We start from the raw sequence: 12,175 nt of genomic DNA, 5'->3' as shown, positions 1-12,175 counted from the left end.
AGTTTATTTCTCAATCAATCTGGCTAAAACATTCAGGTTATTATTTTTATGTGTCCATCTGCTCATGTGCCAAGAATGATAGAGAAATATCAAGAAACAAAAGATGGCCTATAATCAAGGACCCTCCATTGCTCCAAATGATCGAAGTAAACATAACATTTACGAATGGACTATATTAATCAGGGAAAATGTTCTTCCCTTCTAGTATATCAAATGTTGACTCTTCAGCATAAGCCCGTTTTTCCAACTGTCCTCATCTTCAACTAACTCAAAGTCAAACTTACTGGTAAAGCATGCTTCGCTGTGCATTGTAAATGTATACTGGTTGCAGGCCTAAAGATGTATTGACATCATGGTTAATTTGTAAATGCCATACTCTTGTTTCATCTTCAACATGGTTTTCATCAATCTCCATCTCAGAAATCTGTAATCGTTAGGTTTAATGTCATCATCTTTAAAAATATTTTATTGCGTTGATAAGTTTTCATCTATTTTCAGGTGTCAGTCAGTGAACCTCTTCATTTTTGGTTTATTTGATGAATCCACATTGTCAAAGCCATTATGTATTCTAAGTGAGGTAGGAAATTATTCCCAATTTATAACGAACAATATTCTTTTGCTTTTATTCAAGTTTCGTGAAGTGGTGTTGATTGCTATGCAATGTTACTACCATTCTTGGTTTTGAAATGTTCCAAGTTAGGCTCCCTCAGGCATGACCCCTGGTTAGTGGCTCATGTCTTCTCCCTTTATATAATTTCACTCTCTCATATCTGACTATGAATATGTGGGTATATAGATGTCTTGCTCTACAGTTATATAAATTTTATGACCATTTTGGATGTTGATCAGTCCCAGCCCTTGACCTTGCTGACAATGACATTGACGAAACATGGTGCCACATGTGAATTAAGTTTTAAATGGTTGTGTCTGCCACACTTCACTTCTGTTGTTGTTGTGCCAATGACGTGGTATGTCATCAGTGCAGTGACACCAATTTAGCATCCAAAGTTGAGGCTTTTGTTGTATTGACGTCAGTTGCACTGCATCATCTATTCTTAGTTCACAATGCAATGTCACCAACGATGTTTTATCGCAACACATTATGACGCGTTATGTTGTCAGCATTATAAAGGTGTACCCCCCTTGCCAAAATCATTGTTTTTGTAACCATGAAACATTCCATAAACTCCTACAATAATTATATTTGTCAGTGAATTATTATGCTTCAGTAAAAAAATATCATAATTTTTATATCATTCTTGCAGTCATTAGAACTAAAATCGTCAACACCCCATTGTATAGTGGTAGTGAAATGACAGCCATAATGAAGGCTACTATAAAGAAGCTGAATACGAAGAAAGTAACAGGCCCCAAGAAAGTGTACACACGGAATGCACCTAAGGCCGCGTATCCATAGGGTATGCCCTTGTGTAGTGTGGCGTTATGGCGTAACAGCCTTGTGACCTGGCACTATGCCCTGCGTCTCCATTGGATATTCCTTTTTGGTCATGTAGGCCTTTGTAGTCCTCATTTCGCAGCGGTCAATCGCGTTTATCCGCACGCTGTCATTATTTCAGAAGACAATTTCTTATGAATATTGAAAATGAAAATACAAGTAACTTGTATTTTCACTTGCAACATCAAATTGACATGTACATGTATAAAAACTTGACTTTTAAGCAACAAATTACAGGTTCGTGCTTGTTATGATAATCATCAGTTTCGGGGTCCCAGAGTAGTTCCCGTTGATGAACCTCTTGAATTAATTTCGCCTCAGACATTGCTTCCGTGTTGTTCACTCGCAAAAGAATGGACATGTTCAATCCCAATATGGGCCTATATTCCCAATCCACAGTGCATATATGCCCGCAATGTGACACGGCATAACCTATGGGAACGATCAATAACACCAACGAAGGTTCATTGTCCGTGTGGCGCGCCAGGCGGTAAAAAGGGAATGTTGTGCAGGGCACGGAACAGCCTATGGATACGCAGCCTATGCTGTTGGAAACCTGTGTGGCCCGTATGTCGGGCAGAAAAGAAAGCAAAGAGGCACAGGTTAGTATGAGGCAAAATCTGTCTAGTCATAGATTTATTCCCTTGTAGATGAACTATTTCATTTCATCTCATGCATTGGCCCCTTACATGTCTTTCAAGGAGGTGTATTGGTCGTCGCGAGAGCAGACCCTTATTGTCAGGTTCTGTCATTATGTTTGTGGCAGCATGTGCCTAGCAACCATGCCTAGCAACGGGCATTTTACACTAAAAAATATCTTTAAAATCATTTATTTAAAAATTTGGTTCCGAGGAATTGTTTGCAGTACATTCAGCCTCTTTGTCACCAATTTTGAGACAAATCGGAGTAAAAGTGTAGACGCTGAATCGATTTGTTTCAGGTCCGTTTAGCTAAATGGCGAGATTGACTATGAATGAAGATAGTTTTAGCCCTAGGATGCTCGGCAGTTGTTGAATTGAAATGCAAATTGCGTTGCCAGTATTTGTCCTATTGTAATAAAACTTAAGTTTTCATTAAAGTTCGTTATCTTGTTCATTAAGTCCTTCGTCTCATGTAAAATGCGAAATGAATAAAATTATTAATTGGGAGCTCAAAATTGATGAGCGTGTATACGTAGCATGCAGGAATGTTGTGCTGGCCAGCGAGCAGTATGGTGAGTTTCTTCACAAAGCTACGTGTCTTTATCGATGATGTATGAAGAAACTACGAAAACCCAATGTAAGCAGTAATCTAATCTGTAATACTCTCAAATTTCAACGAAATCAATCAAGTATTTGCCGAGAAATTAGCCTACGCACAACTTTACAGGATCGCGTCAGCCATAATAATGACATTAATGTACATGCAAATGAGGACTGTCACTTGCTCGTCAATACCGAGCAGCTAATCACGTGGACATAATTATGATAATAAGGTACAGCGGTGGAAAAATTCAAATTCAAATTCAAATTCTTTATTACTCTAAAACGCTAAATAGTCTGGTTCTCTGACCTCGATCTCCGGGCTTTTGGTAGGGTTTAGGAACGGGTCAGGTAACAACAACCGTCTACAAATAACACGGCAGAAAAGAGGAGTGTTATTTTTAGATTCAGCCATTGTTGTAATTTCCCGAGCCAATTATCGTTTTACGGTCGAATTGAGCGCTGTATCTGTCCTAGGATTATGCCTATTATTGAACACATCATTCTACACTGTAGAAATACCGGAATTACTCTTAAAATGCGCGATTACGGTTATTTTATGTTTCAGACCAAAGGGGTTTCCCCATATAATGACGTCACTTTTAGCGATATTGTCATTTTCGCAAAAGTACGATTTGGGACGCTAAACCTTGACCGATTGCGTTGGTTTTTGCAGGATAGGTTGTTTATAATATTAAAAAAAATTAGGCATAAGAATTTTTGTGGAAATGGTGGTTTAAGCTATTGTTCTATTTATAGATTTTTGTTATTGCCTGACCTACGACAGCGAGAGTGAGGTCAGGAGCCCAGACTATAAAACGCCCACTAGGGGCCAACGGTTACATAAAATAATTACAAAATATACAATATAAAGTTACAGGGTATACAAAATAAGATCACAAATATTTAAAGACAAAAACATAATAATGGAAATCAGGACAATATAGAGTTACGCAGTTTAAAGAACTCGTTGATAATCGCAGCAGAGGGAGGTGAAGGATTTTTCAGAAAAATTGTAGTCAGATCCGACAGAGACAGAAAATGGAGATCACTTTATTACAACTGCAATGAGTTTTGCTGTTTTGACGCATATTTAGGGCACACCGCAAGGAAGTGAAAATCATCCTCAACCTCCCCTGACTTGCAAACCTCACACTTTCTTAGACTACAGTGTCTCCCAGTTTTGATTCTTAGACAATGGGCTTCCAGCATTAATTTTGTGATACAAGCCCTGTGTTTCACTGATTTAATATCATTTAAATATGTTTGAAGTTCAAATGAAAACATAAGATTACTATACATCGAGTTTTTTATTTGTTGCGATTTCACCAAAAATTTCATGTTGACAAATATCTCTAATCGTTTACTGGGCATTAGAGTATAATATTTTCCAGTTATCCACATTAATATTCATTTGATCAAGCCATAGGTACCCCAACCCGGAGGAATTAAGAACAACATTTCCAAACTTTGGGGACGTTCTGGCATCAACGCGACGACCCATATTCGCCTATAGGCTTGTATGATATTGAACTTGTATAGTTTTTCATTTTGTAGCTGGCTTTGTTTCTTTTCAGAGATGTGACGAAAAGGCCATCAACCAGGACTTGAATTGTGATAATGATTTTAACTTCTTCTAAGCCCATCACGTACTTTGTGTCTTTATAACTTCATTTTTCATTTTTCAGCTGTGGCAAGCTCTACGAGTAGTACTGTACGAGAACCGAACATTTTAGTGCAGAATGGTAAGGATCTTTGCCTCTGTGTAGGAGCTTGCCCATCTTTATTATATATCTAAATATTCAAAGAATTTTAATCAGATAATCAATTCAATCAACAAATTATAGTAATCGGGGATAACTATTTTTAAGGTGCCTGTTTACAAAAACCTGACGAGACTACCTCATAGTATACTCTTTTGACAAATTTGATGACCCGTATGTTGCAGCTACCATCCATTAGCCAAAGTTTATTCAACATTTAGCAGAAGTGAAAAATCACTGCTCTCAAATAAGCTCATGAATTATCTGCCTCTGTGACGAAATATTACCTATGGGGCTTGGTGTCTGGCCATTGATGAGCAAGATTTTAACTCTATGACATACCAAATTAAAGTAAAGCCAACTGAGACACAAGAGTTTTTGCGAAATTTGCCTTTTTGACCCGCCCCAACCTTATAAGGACAAACCTATCTAGGAAACTTTTTGGCTCACCGTCGTCGTCCGTCGTATCCTATTTCTAAAACAGTGGCACGTTTCTTAACCGCTAGGGCTATGGACTCAAAACTTTGTTTGCATGACCCCCTAGGTCAGATGACATTTTGACACTGAATTTCGGTCCAGTCTGATTCTTGACTTGGCCACTAGGGGGCCAAAACTGAAAACATAAATAGTGTGATATCTCACTTATTACTGATTAGTTTTTGGTTTGTTAACCCCCAAGACTATGAACTTAAGACTTTGTACAAAGGACCCCCTTGGTCAGCTGGCCTCTGACCCTGAATTTCAGTCCGGTCTGATTCTCAACTGGGCCACCAGGGGGCCAAAAGTGAAAACCTAGAAAGTGTGATATCTGGCTTATTAGATGTCCAGCCCACTGGCTGGCTGGACATCTATTGAATTCACTGGTTTTCTTTCCATATCCCAATTTCAGTTTGCGCACCAAACCAACCAAACCGCTCAATGTCTCCACCCAAAATGTCACTGATATCTTCGCTTACATTAATATCTAGGTCCGAGTTCAGAAAAATATTCAATATTCAAAGTCATTCGATGAGTTTTTGGCGATTTTTGGTGAAAAATTGAGTGTTTGTTACTAAAAATAGCCACGGATGTGACGTCATGTAGCTCCACAAAATATCTCCCGTCTCTGTTCTTATTTGCAGATCCAAAGTGTATCCTGGCGGTGATTGAGCGAACTGTATTTCGTCTCGCATGTTCACCTTACGGTCGGCTTTTTTGTGCGCTCTCAGGTAATTATCTCCGTTTTTTGCCTATTTCTCGCTATTTTAGATTTTCTATACAGCTATCCCGTTTCTAAGTTTGTGCTCGTCCTTTTGCCAAATTTAGAGTTCGGTAAGGGCTATTATAAAGCTATAGTGAAGGTTCCAAGTTTTAGGTTACTTGGCAGTTTGGTTATTTGGTATGGCGGCCATTTCGGTTTGGTCATGTATACAGAGGTATAGGAAATGCATAGGTAAATGCATTATGGAAATAGGTCTGCTAGGGCAGCAAAACATTAGGTTTTACATTATGTAACATATCGAGGGTTGGGTGCGCACATGCGCTTTCCCGTCAAGCTCGCCGCGTGATTCGTGTTACGTGACACGCCCTTTTGTGCACGCAGGAGATCCTTTGTTAACTGGCTTTTACACCTTTCAACTGGTTTTATAATCCCATTCATAATCTCTGGGCGTGAGTTTAAATTCAGGTCTGGTGGCAATCTTGTTTCACTCCCTTCTTGGCCGTGGCTAGATTGCTTCGCTCCTAGAAGTTTTCTGTCATGGCTTCCAATAACATATTATTGCGGAAAAGGCACTCATTAGTGGGCAGAGATTTGCTGCCCATTTTGAAGCTTCTCGCCCGTTTCAAGGACGACGACCTCCCGGACCCACTTGCTCGTATACGCCTCAACCGCCCTACCGAACAATTGGACGTCCCCGACATAGCAGTAGCCTTTCAGGAACTCACGGGTGAAGATGCGGTAGATTTTTTCAGAATGTCAGGTCGAGAAGATTCGGTAGGCAACTTCCGCCTGCTGCTACATTCGGCCATTGTGGTTGCGAACGAGTATGGACAGCCCGTTGGACAACAATTGCATGAAGACGAAGCACCAGTAGCCAAAGCCCCTCGCCTCGACCGTCAAGAACAGGATGAGGAAACCGCGCCGCGTTTACGGGAACGAATTCTAGAACTAGAAAAGAGAGAAAAGAACCGAAAGGCAGAACCGGTGGAGGCAGTCCTGAGGAAGGTGAGGAATTTATCCTTACAAGTAAAGCCCAACGTTACCCTCATCCTAGCCACTTTAGACGAACTAGTGGCGTGCGCCAAGGACCAAGATCACAAAGATTGGCACCTCTTTTACGAGCTCGGCAAACAAGCTGAACGTTTCAAAGATACTGTTGATATCCCCACTTTTTGTCTTTCCGCATTGGGTGGAGGCCAGTCTGACGTAATAATGAAAGCTTTAGCCAAGTGCAAAAAGGCCAAAAAGTTGGTAAAAAAAAGCCGCTTCGTTCCAGGTCACAGTCTCCACCGGTTACCTCTTCTGCCGTATCCTCTTCCCCCCTTCAGCATGTTTACGCGCAGCCTCCCCCACCTCCCTAGCATCAGTTTGGCTTTGGTGGCTATGGTGCCGCTTACGGTCAGGGATATGGCGGGGGTTATGGGTACGGCAGAGGTAGAGGTCGCGGCAGGGGTTATGGCGGTTATGGTTATGCTAGAAATAACCCGGGCCCATGTAATTTTTGCGGTGAGGTTGGGCATTGGTACAAAGAATGTGAAAAGATGAAGTTGGCAAAGGCCCAATTTGACAACAAGAAATAGGTCTAAGGTAAAATAGTCCGGTACGCTAAGTGGTATAAGTGTATTGTTTAGAAAACCGTTAATAAGTAAAGCAATTTTGATTTTGAACATCTTCCTCTCTCTCAGCTCAAGGGATCTTACCCCTTGCGGACCTAGTTCGCGCGAGCTGTGAGTTAGGAGAAGTTCTCCCTTTGATAGTCTGATACGCCTGTAATGAGATGTTTCTACATTTTATTTTGGTTCTTGCAGGAATCCCCCCCTACTATCTCACTGGGGCACTTTAAGCCAGAGATTCCAGAATGGGAATATGCGGTGAAATTTAATCCAATTGCTGCCGAAAAGGTCAAGAGGTTACAGGCGTCTTGGACTACCATTGGGGAAACTTCTCCTGACTTCACAGCTCAACAATTCAAACTCAATCAGGTTGTAAATGATGTATTACTTCTACAAAAAACTCCGGTGCCTTTGGACACTTTGCCTTTAAGGGACCCTGAACACTTTGTCGCTGGACAATTGCATCAAAATATTGAACTTTGGAGTTCCATAATGAACGATTTCCCAGAGAGCGAGATGGTTCACACTTGGTTGGAAAAAGGGGTTGATGTGCATTCTTTCTTTAGGCCATTTAAGGGTGAATTCAAGGGTCAGAAATACAATTCAAACGAACCCCCAGTTAGTTTTTTTCCTAACTCTGTCCATTGTCAGAAACAAGCTGCTTTTATTTCCGAAACCTTGAATGATAGAATCAAAGCAGGTTCAGTCAGAGTTTGGGGTAAAGTTGGGGAGTGTCCGCCCCCTAAAGTAGTCATGCCCTTGGTAGTTGAACCTTCAAAGCCGAGATTATGCAATGACCAGAGATTCCTTAACCTGTGGATTAAGGATTCTCCCTTCACATTAGATACATTGAAAGAAGTACCGCGATTGGTACACAAAGATGCTCTCATGTTTGCCACTGATGAGAAATCGGGGTATGACCATATTAAATTATCGCAAACTTCGCAAACGTATTTTGGCATGGAATGGGCAGGTTGGTACCTAGTTTGTACGACGCTTCCGTTCGGATGGAAATCATCGGCTTATGTTTATCAAACTGTAGGCTATGCAGCTACAACCTTCTTAAGACATTTGGGGATCCCAACCATCCAGTATATTGACGACAGATTCTACGTGGTCCCTAAGAATATTGACGCGTCAAGCATTCCTTTGCTTTGGGTCTTTTTGGTATTATATATCCTTACAGAACTAGGTTACACGTTCTCCTTGCCAAAATGTGTTTTGCAACCTATGATGGCGCTCAAGTCCTTAGGGTTTCTAGTAGATTCTAGCAGGCAGGCGTTTCTTCTGCCATCTGATAAGAAACAGAAGTTTTAACGTTTTGCGCGAGGAAATTCTTCGTCAGCCCTTCGTCAGCCTTAAAACGCTACAAAGATTCGCGGGTAAATGCATTTCTATGATGTTGGTTTTTCCGGCCGCAAAACTATTTACGAGAGAGTTGTTTAGCGCAATAGCCAAAGCTTCGAAAAACAGTAAAACCATCCCAATCTCTGGCCCCCTACGGGACGAGATACAATTCTGGGCATTTTTGGATGATTGGCATGGGCATTTTTCTTGGAGACCAGAAAAACATTTACATTACGCTCTGGCTACTGATGCTTCGGGATATCGCTATGGCGCGGTCACTCTATCAGGGCCACAGGTTGGTCATACTTTAGGTGATTATTGGGCTGCAGATGATATAAGGCCGATTCATGTCAAAGAGGCCGACGCCCTCTATTCTTCCCTCTTAGCATTGAGTACAAATATAAAAGACCACCGGGTAGACGTTAAAGTCGATAACACAAGCCTAGTTTCGTCGTGGAATAACAAGGGTTGCAAGGACAACGCCTTAAATGAAATGCTCATAAAATTGTTTCATCTTACTCAGCAATTAAATATTGATTTACGTTTGCAGTACATTTCTTCGGCAGAAAACCCAGCAGATACTCCTTCTAGGGCAATTTCAGCTCAGGACACTATGTTGGCAAGTGAAAAATGGTTCCAATTGGAGTTACTCTATGGCCCGCACGGAGTAGACCTCATGGCATGTGACTCAAATGCAATGCGTTCAATACAGGGCGATGTTTTGAGACATTTTACCCTGCACCCTTCACCTCTGTCAGCGGGTCAAAATGTTTTCGCCCAGGAAATAGCTAAGGAGCTAAATCCTTACGTTTTCCCACCTATCGCTGTCATTCTACCCCTTATTCAGTTTTTGATCCAGCAGGAAATCCCAGTTTGCACGCTTGTGCTACCCATGACGTCACCCGCGCCAATATGGTGGCCACTATTAAAGCCCAGGATAATTTCACAGGTTTGCCTTGGGGTTAAAGGAGAAAAGGGCGTAGTATATTATCCCTCCAAGCAGGGGTTCATCAGAGATAACGTCGGTTTGAGATGGCCATTAATGGCTTTTCGAATTAGCTGCACATCATAATGTGCGATATCCTTCGAATATACTCTGTGGATGACGCTTTAATCTTGATTATTTCAGAAAATCAGCGTTGACATGGGGGCAATTGACAAGCGGCTCCAGGAGTGGATAAGGCGGCTTCCGCAACCCCCCTTATGAAGAAAAGGCAATCCCTAAAAAACGAGCTGTTGCAATTTTTGGCACAACTGCCTAAGAGGCCAACCCTGGAACGGGTTTCTCCAAAAGATCTAACACGATTTTTAGTATGGAAAGACAAAGCCGGTAGGACACAGATCCATAATGCTTCCTGTATATTCCTCGGGCATCATGGTAAATTCCACTGTGGGTGTCCTACCCGTCTTGCCTTCGGTACGTTAGAAGGATTAGTCCGGTCCCTGAAATCCATTATTTCTGAAGAAACCGACAGGGGCAGCACGTGGGATATTTTCTCCGGGGTTGGGAATCCGGCTGATTCACCTCCTGTGAAATCGTATTTGAAGTGTGTCAAACGAGAGCAAGGTTTCTCGCACGTAGATGCCAAGCAGGCAAAACCCTTGTTCATGGATAAGCTTCAAGCTATTTCAAAATATATCGATAACCAGATTAAAAGACCAGATCTATCCCTTAGGGAGCAATTCGTTTTGTCCAGAGACCAAGCTTTTCTCAAGATGCAGTTCTTTGCCGGGGATAGGGCGAGTGATTTGGGAATTTTAAAAACACAGGAAGTTAAACGCTTACCCGATGGATCAGGTCTTGTAATCTCTCATTCCCATGGGAAATCGTTTTCGGTAAACAAAGTGAATACCTTCATTGTTAAAGAATGTCCAAATCATCTTATTTGCCCGGTAAAGGGAGTTCAGCAGTATATCTCCAAGGCACAAACCTGGGGGGTGGATCTTACGGTCGGATATTTATTCCGTCCAGTCTCAGAAGCCGGTGTAGTGTTGGATGCGCCTATTTCGTACAGTGCAATTTACGATAGATTAAAGATTTATCTAAATACATTGGGGATCAACCAGGGTGAGACCCCTCACGGCTTAAGAGCCGGCTGCTCCATTACTTTGCTTCTGTCGGGGGCAGCTTCAAGCCCGGCGGAAGTAATGTCTCATGTTGGTTGGTTCACAGAGGCATCAGCAGAGTACTACAGTCGGTCAGATATTTTGGTAAAAGCGGCTAATGTGTCCGAAGCCCTGGCTGACAGTTCTCGTCGGCCAGAAGCGGTTAAAACACTTTACAGTAAGTTTGGCGATGTTGATAATTTCCCAGCAGCGTTCCCTTGAGCAGATTTCGATGTATATTTTTATGCATTTTCGTATTGTAATTATTGCATGATTGTGTTGGTTAGAGTGTGACCTCGCCTTTTCGCTACATGCATCATCATACTAAAACCATACCGTGTAATCTTCTGTGGAATTTAAAATACAGTGTTGAGTTCTTATAATAAAGCAATGTTAGAATTTAAGTTACAATTTCTCGTTACCTTATTTTCGAATTCCGGACTAATTAGTCCCTAATTAATAATTAATTATGGCGGATTAATTAGTTAATTTTGTTTAAGTATTGGGAAAGGAGTTATGAAGTAGGGCATGTTTCTCCGGGATGGTTGAGAGCCCGGGCGTGCGCGCCTGTACATTTTCACACCCCAACACTTAAATGTGAAGATCATACACAAGCCTGGAGACACTTTGGGTATGTGCAGATCCAAAGTGTATCCTGGCGGTGATTGAGCGAACTGTATTTCGTCTCGCATGGACACCCAGAAGGAAGACAGTTTGGCGTGTACAGGTTAATGTAAACCCTGTGTACGATGGCAGGCTCTGGAGCCACTGCAGTGGATTGGCTTTCCCCTCCCTCCCCGCCCTAGTATCCGGATTGCTTTAGAGCCGTGTATGTATCTTCGCGCCATTACATTTTCACACCCCAACACTTAAATGTGAAGATCATACACAAGCCTGGAGACACTTTGGGTATGTGCAGATCCCCTCTGTATAGGTACCAATGCCGTTTCTGCTTTTGAACTAATTATGCTCACCCCGCTGCCACTATTTCTCCACGCGTGAAACGATATCAATCCAGCCAGTTTTGTATTCTTGTGTTAGATAAGAGCATCATATTGGTGAAATAAATTGATTGTACGTGTTGTATTGTCAGAATGTTGTTTACTTGTTTCGTTTGCTTGGGGCTTGATCAGTAGTGATTGCCAGACCGCATTATTTGTGCATAAGCGGCAGAGGGGGGAATCCCGTTGTTGCACTTTCTCCTTACACTGCCGTGCATGTCAGGAGTGTGGTTCCTGATCAGCTGATAGAACGGTGAGTTTTTCTCCCGACTTTCACCGAAATCGTTGTTCAAGTGGAAGTGGAAGAGTGTGAAAGGCGGATTGAAGTCCAGCCGTGGATACTTTCAAAACTGGAGCACTGCTCTAAAGGCTGATAAAAAAGGACTGCGCGGTTTATGAGTAACGCTACTGTTGTCAACCAGCATGCAGTCTGCACCGTCTGGGTTT

General features: G+C 41.9%; 1 protein-coding gene across 2 annotated transcripts; it reads left to right on the top strand.

Moving 5' to 3' along the window:
- Nucleotides 1-5,638: 5,638 nt before the first annotated feature.
- On the top strand, nt 5,639-8,789 carry LOC135496333 (uncharacterized). Of its 2 annotated transcripts, none has more exons than XM_064785598.1 (3): nt 5,639-5,668; nt 6,404-6,666; nt 7,470-8,789. In XM_064785598.1, the coding sequence occupies exons 2-3, from the start codon at nt 6,415-6,417 to the stop codon at nt 8,589-8,591; spliced, it is 1,374 nt and encodes a 457-aa protein (XP_064641668.1). In that variant the 5' UTR covers nt 5,639-5,668; nt 6,404-6,414; the 3' UTR covers nt 8,592-8,789. The 2 variants fall into 2 exon arrangements, with proteins under 2 accessions (XP_064641668.1, XP_064641669.1); XM_064785599.1 differs by having other exon boundaries at nt 5,640-5,668; nt 6,414-6,666.
- Nucleotides 8,790-12,175: the final 3,386 nt, after the last annotated feature.

The sequence above is a fragment of the Lineus longissimus genome, chromosome 11, assembly GCF_910592395.1.
Source record: "Lineus longissimus chromosome 11, tnLinLong1.2, whole genome shotgun sequence".
NCBI classification, from domain to species: Eukaryota; Metazoa; Nemertea; class Pilidiophora; order Heteronemertea; family Lineidae; genus Lineus; species Lineus longissimus.
The sequence above is the reverse complement of the archived record's forward strand: the minus strand, read 5'-3'. Positions and strand labels throughout refer to the sequence as shown.

Excerpts from the sequence above, each read along its gene's own strand:
- LOC135496333 (XM_064785598.1), top strand. The coding sequence starts at position 6,415 with ATGTCAGGTCGAGAAGATTCGGTAGGCAACTTCCGCCTGCTGCTACAT. Across the intron at positions 6,667-7,469 it reads TGGAGGCAGTCCTGAGGAAG|GAATCCCCCCCTACTATCTC; the intron begins GTGAGGAATTTA and ends TGGTTCTTGCAG.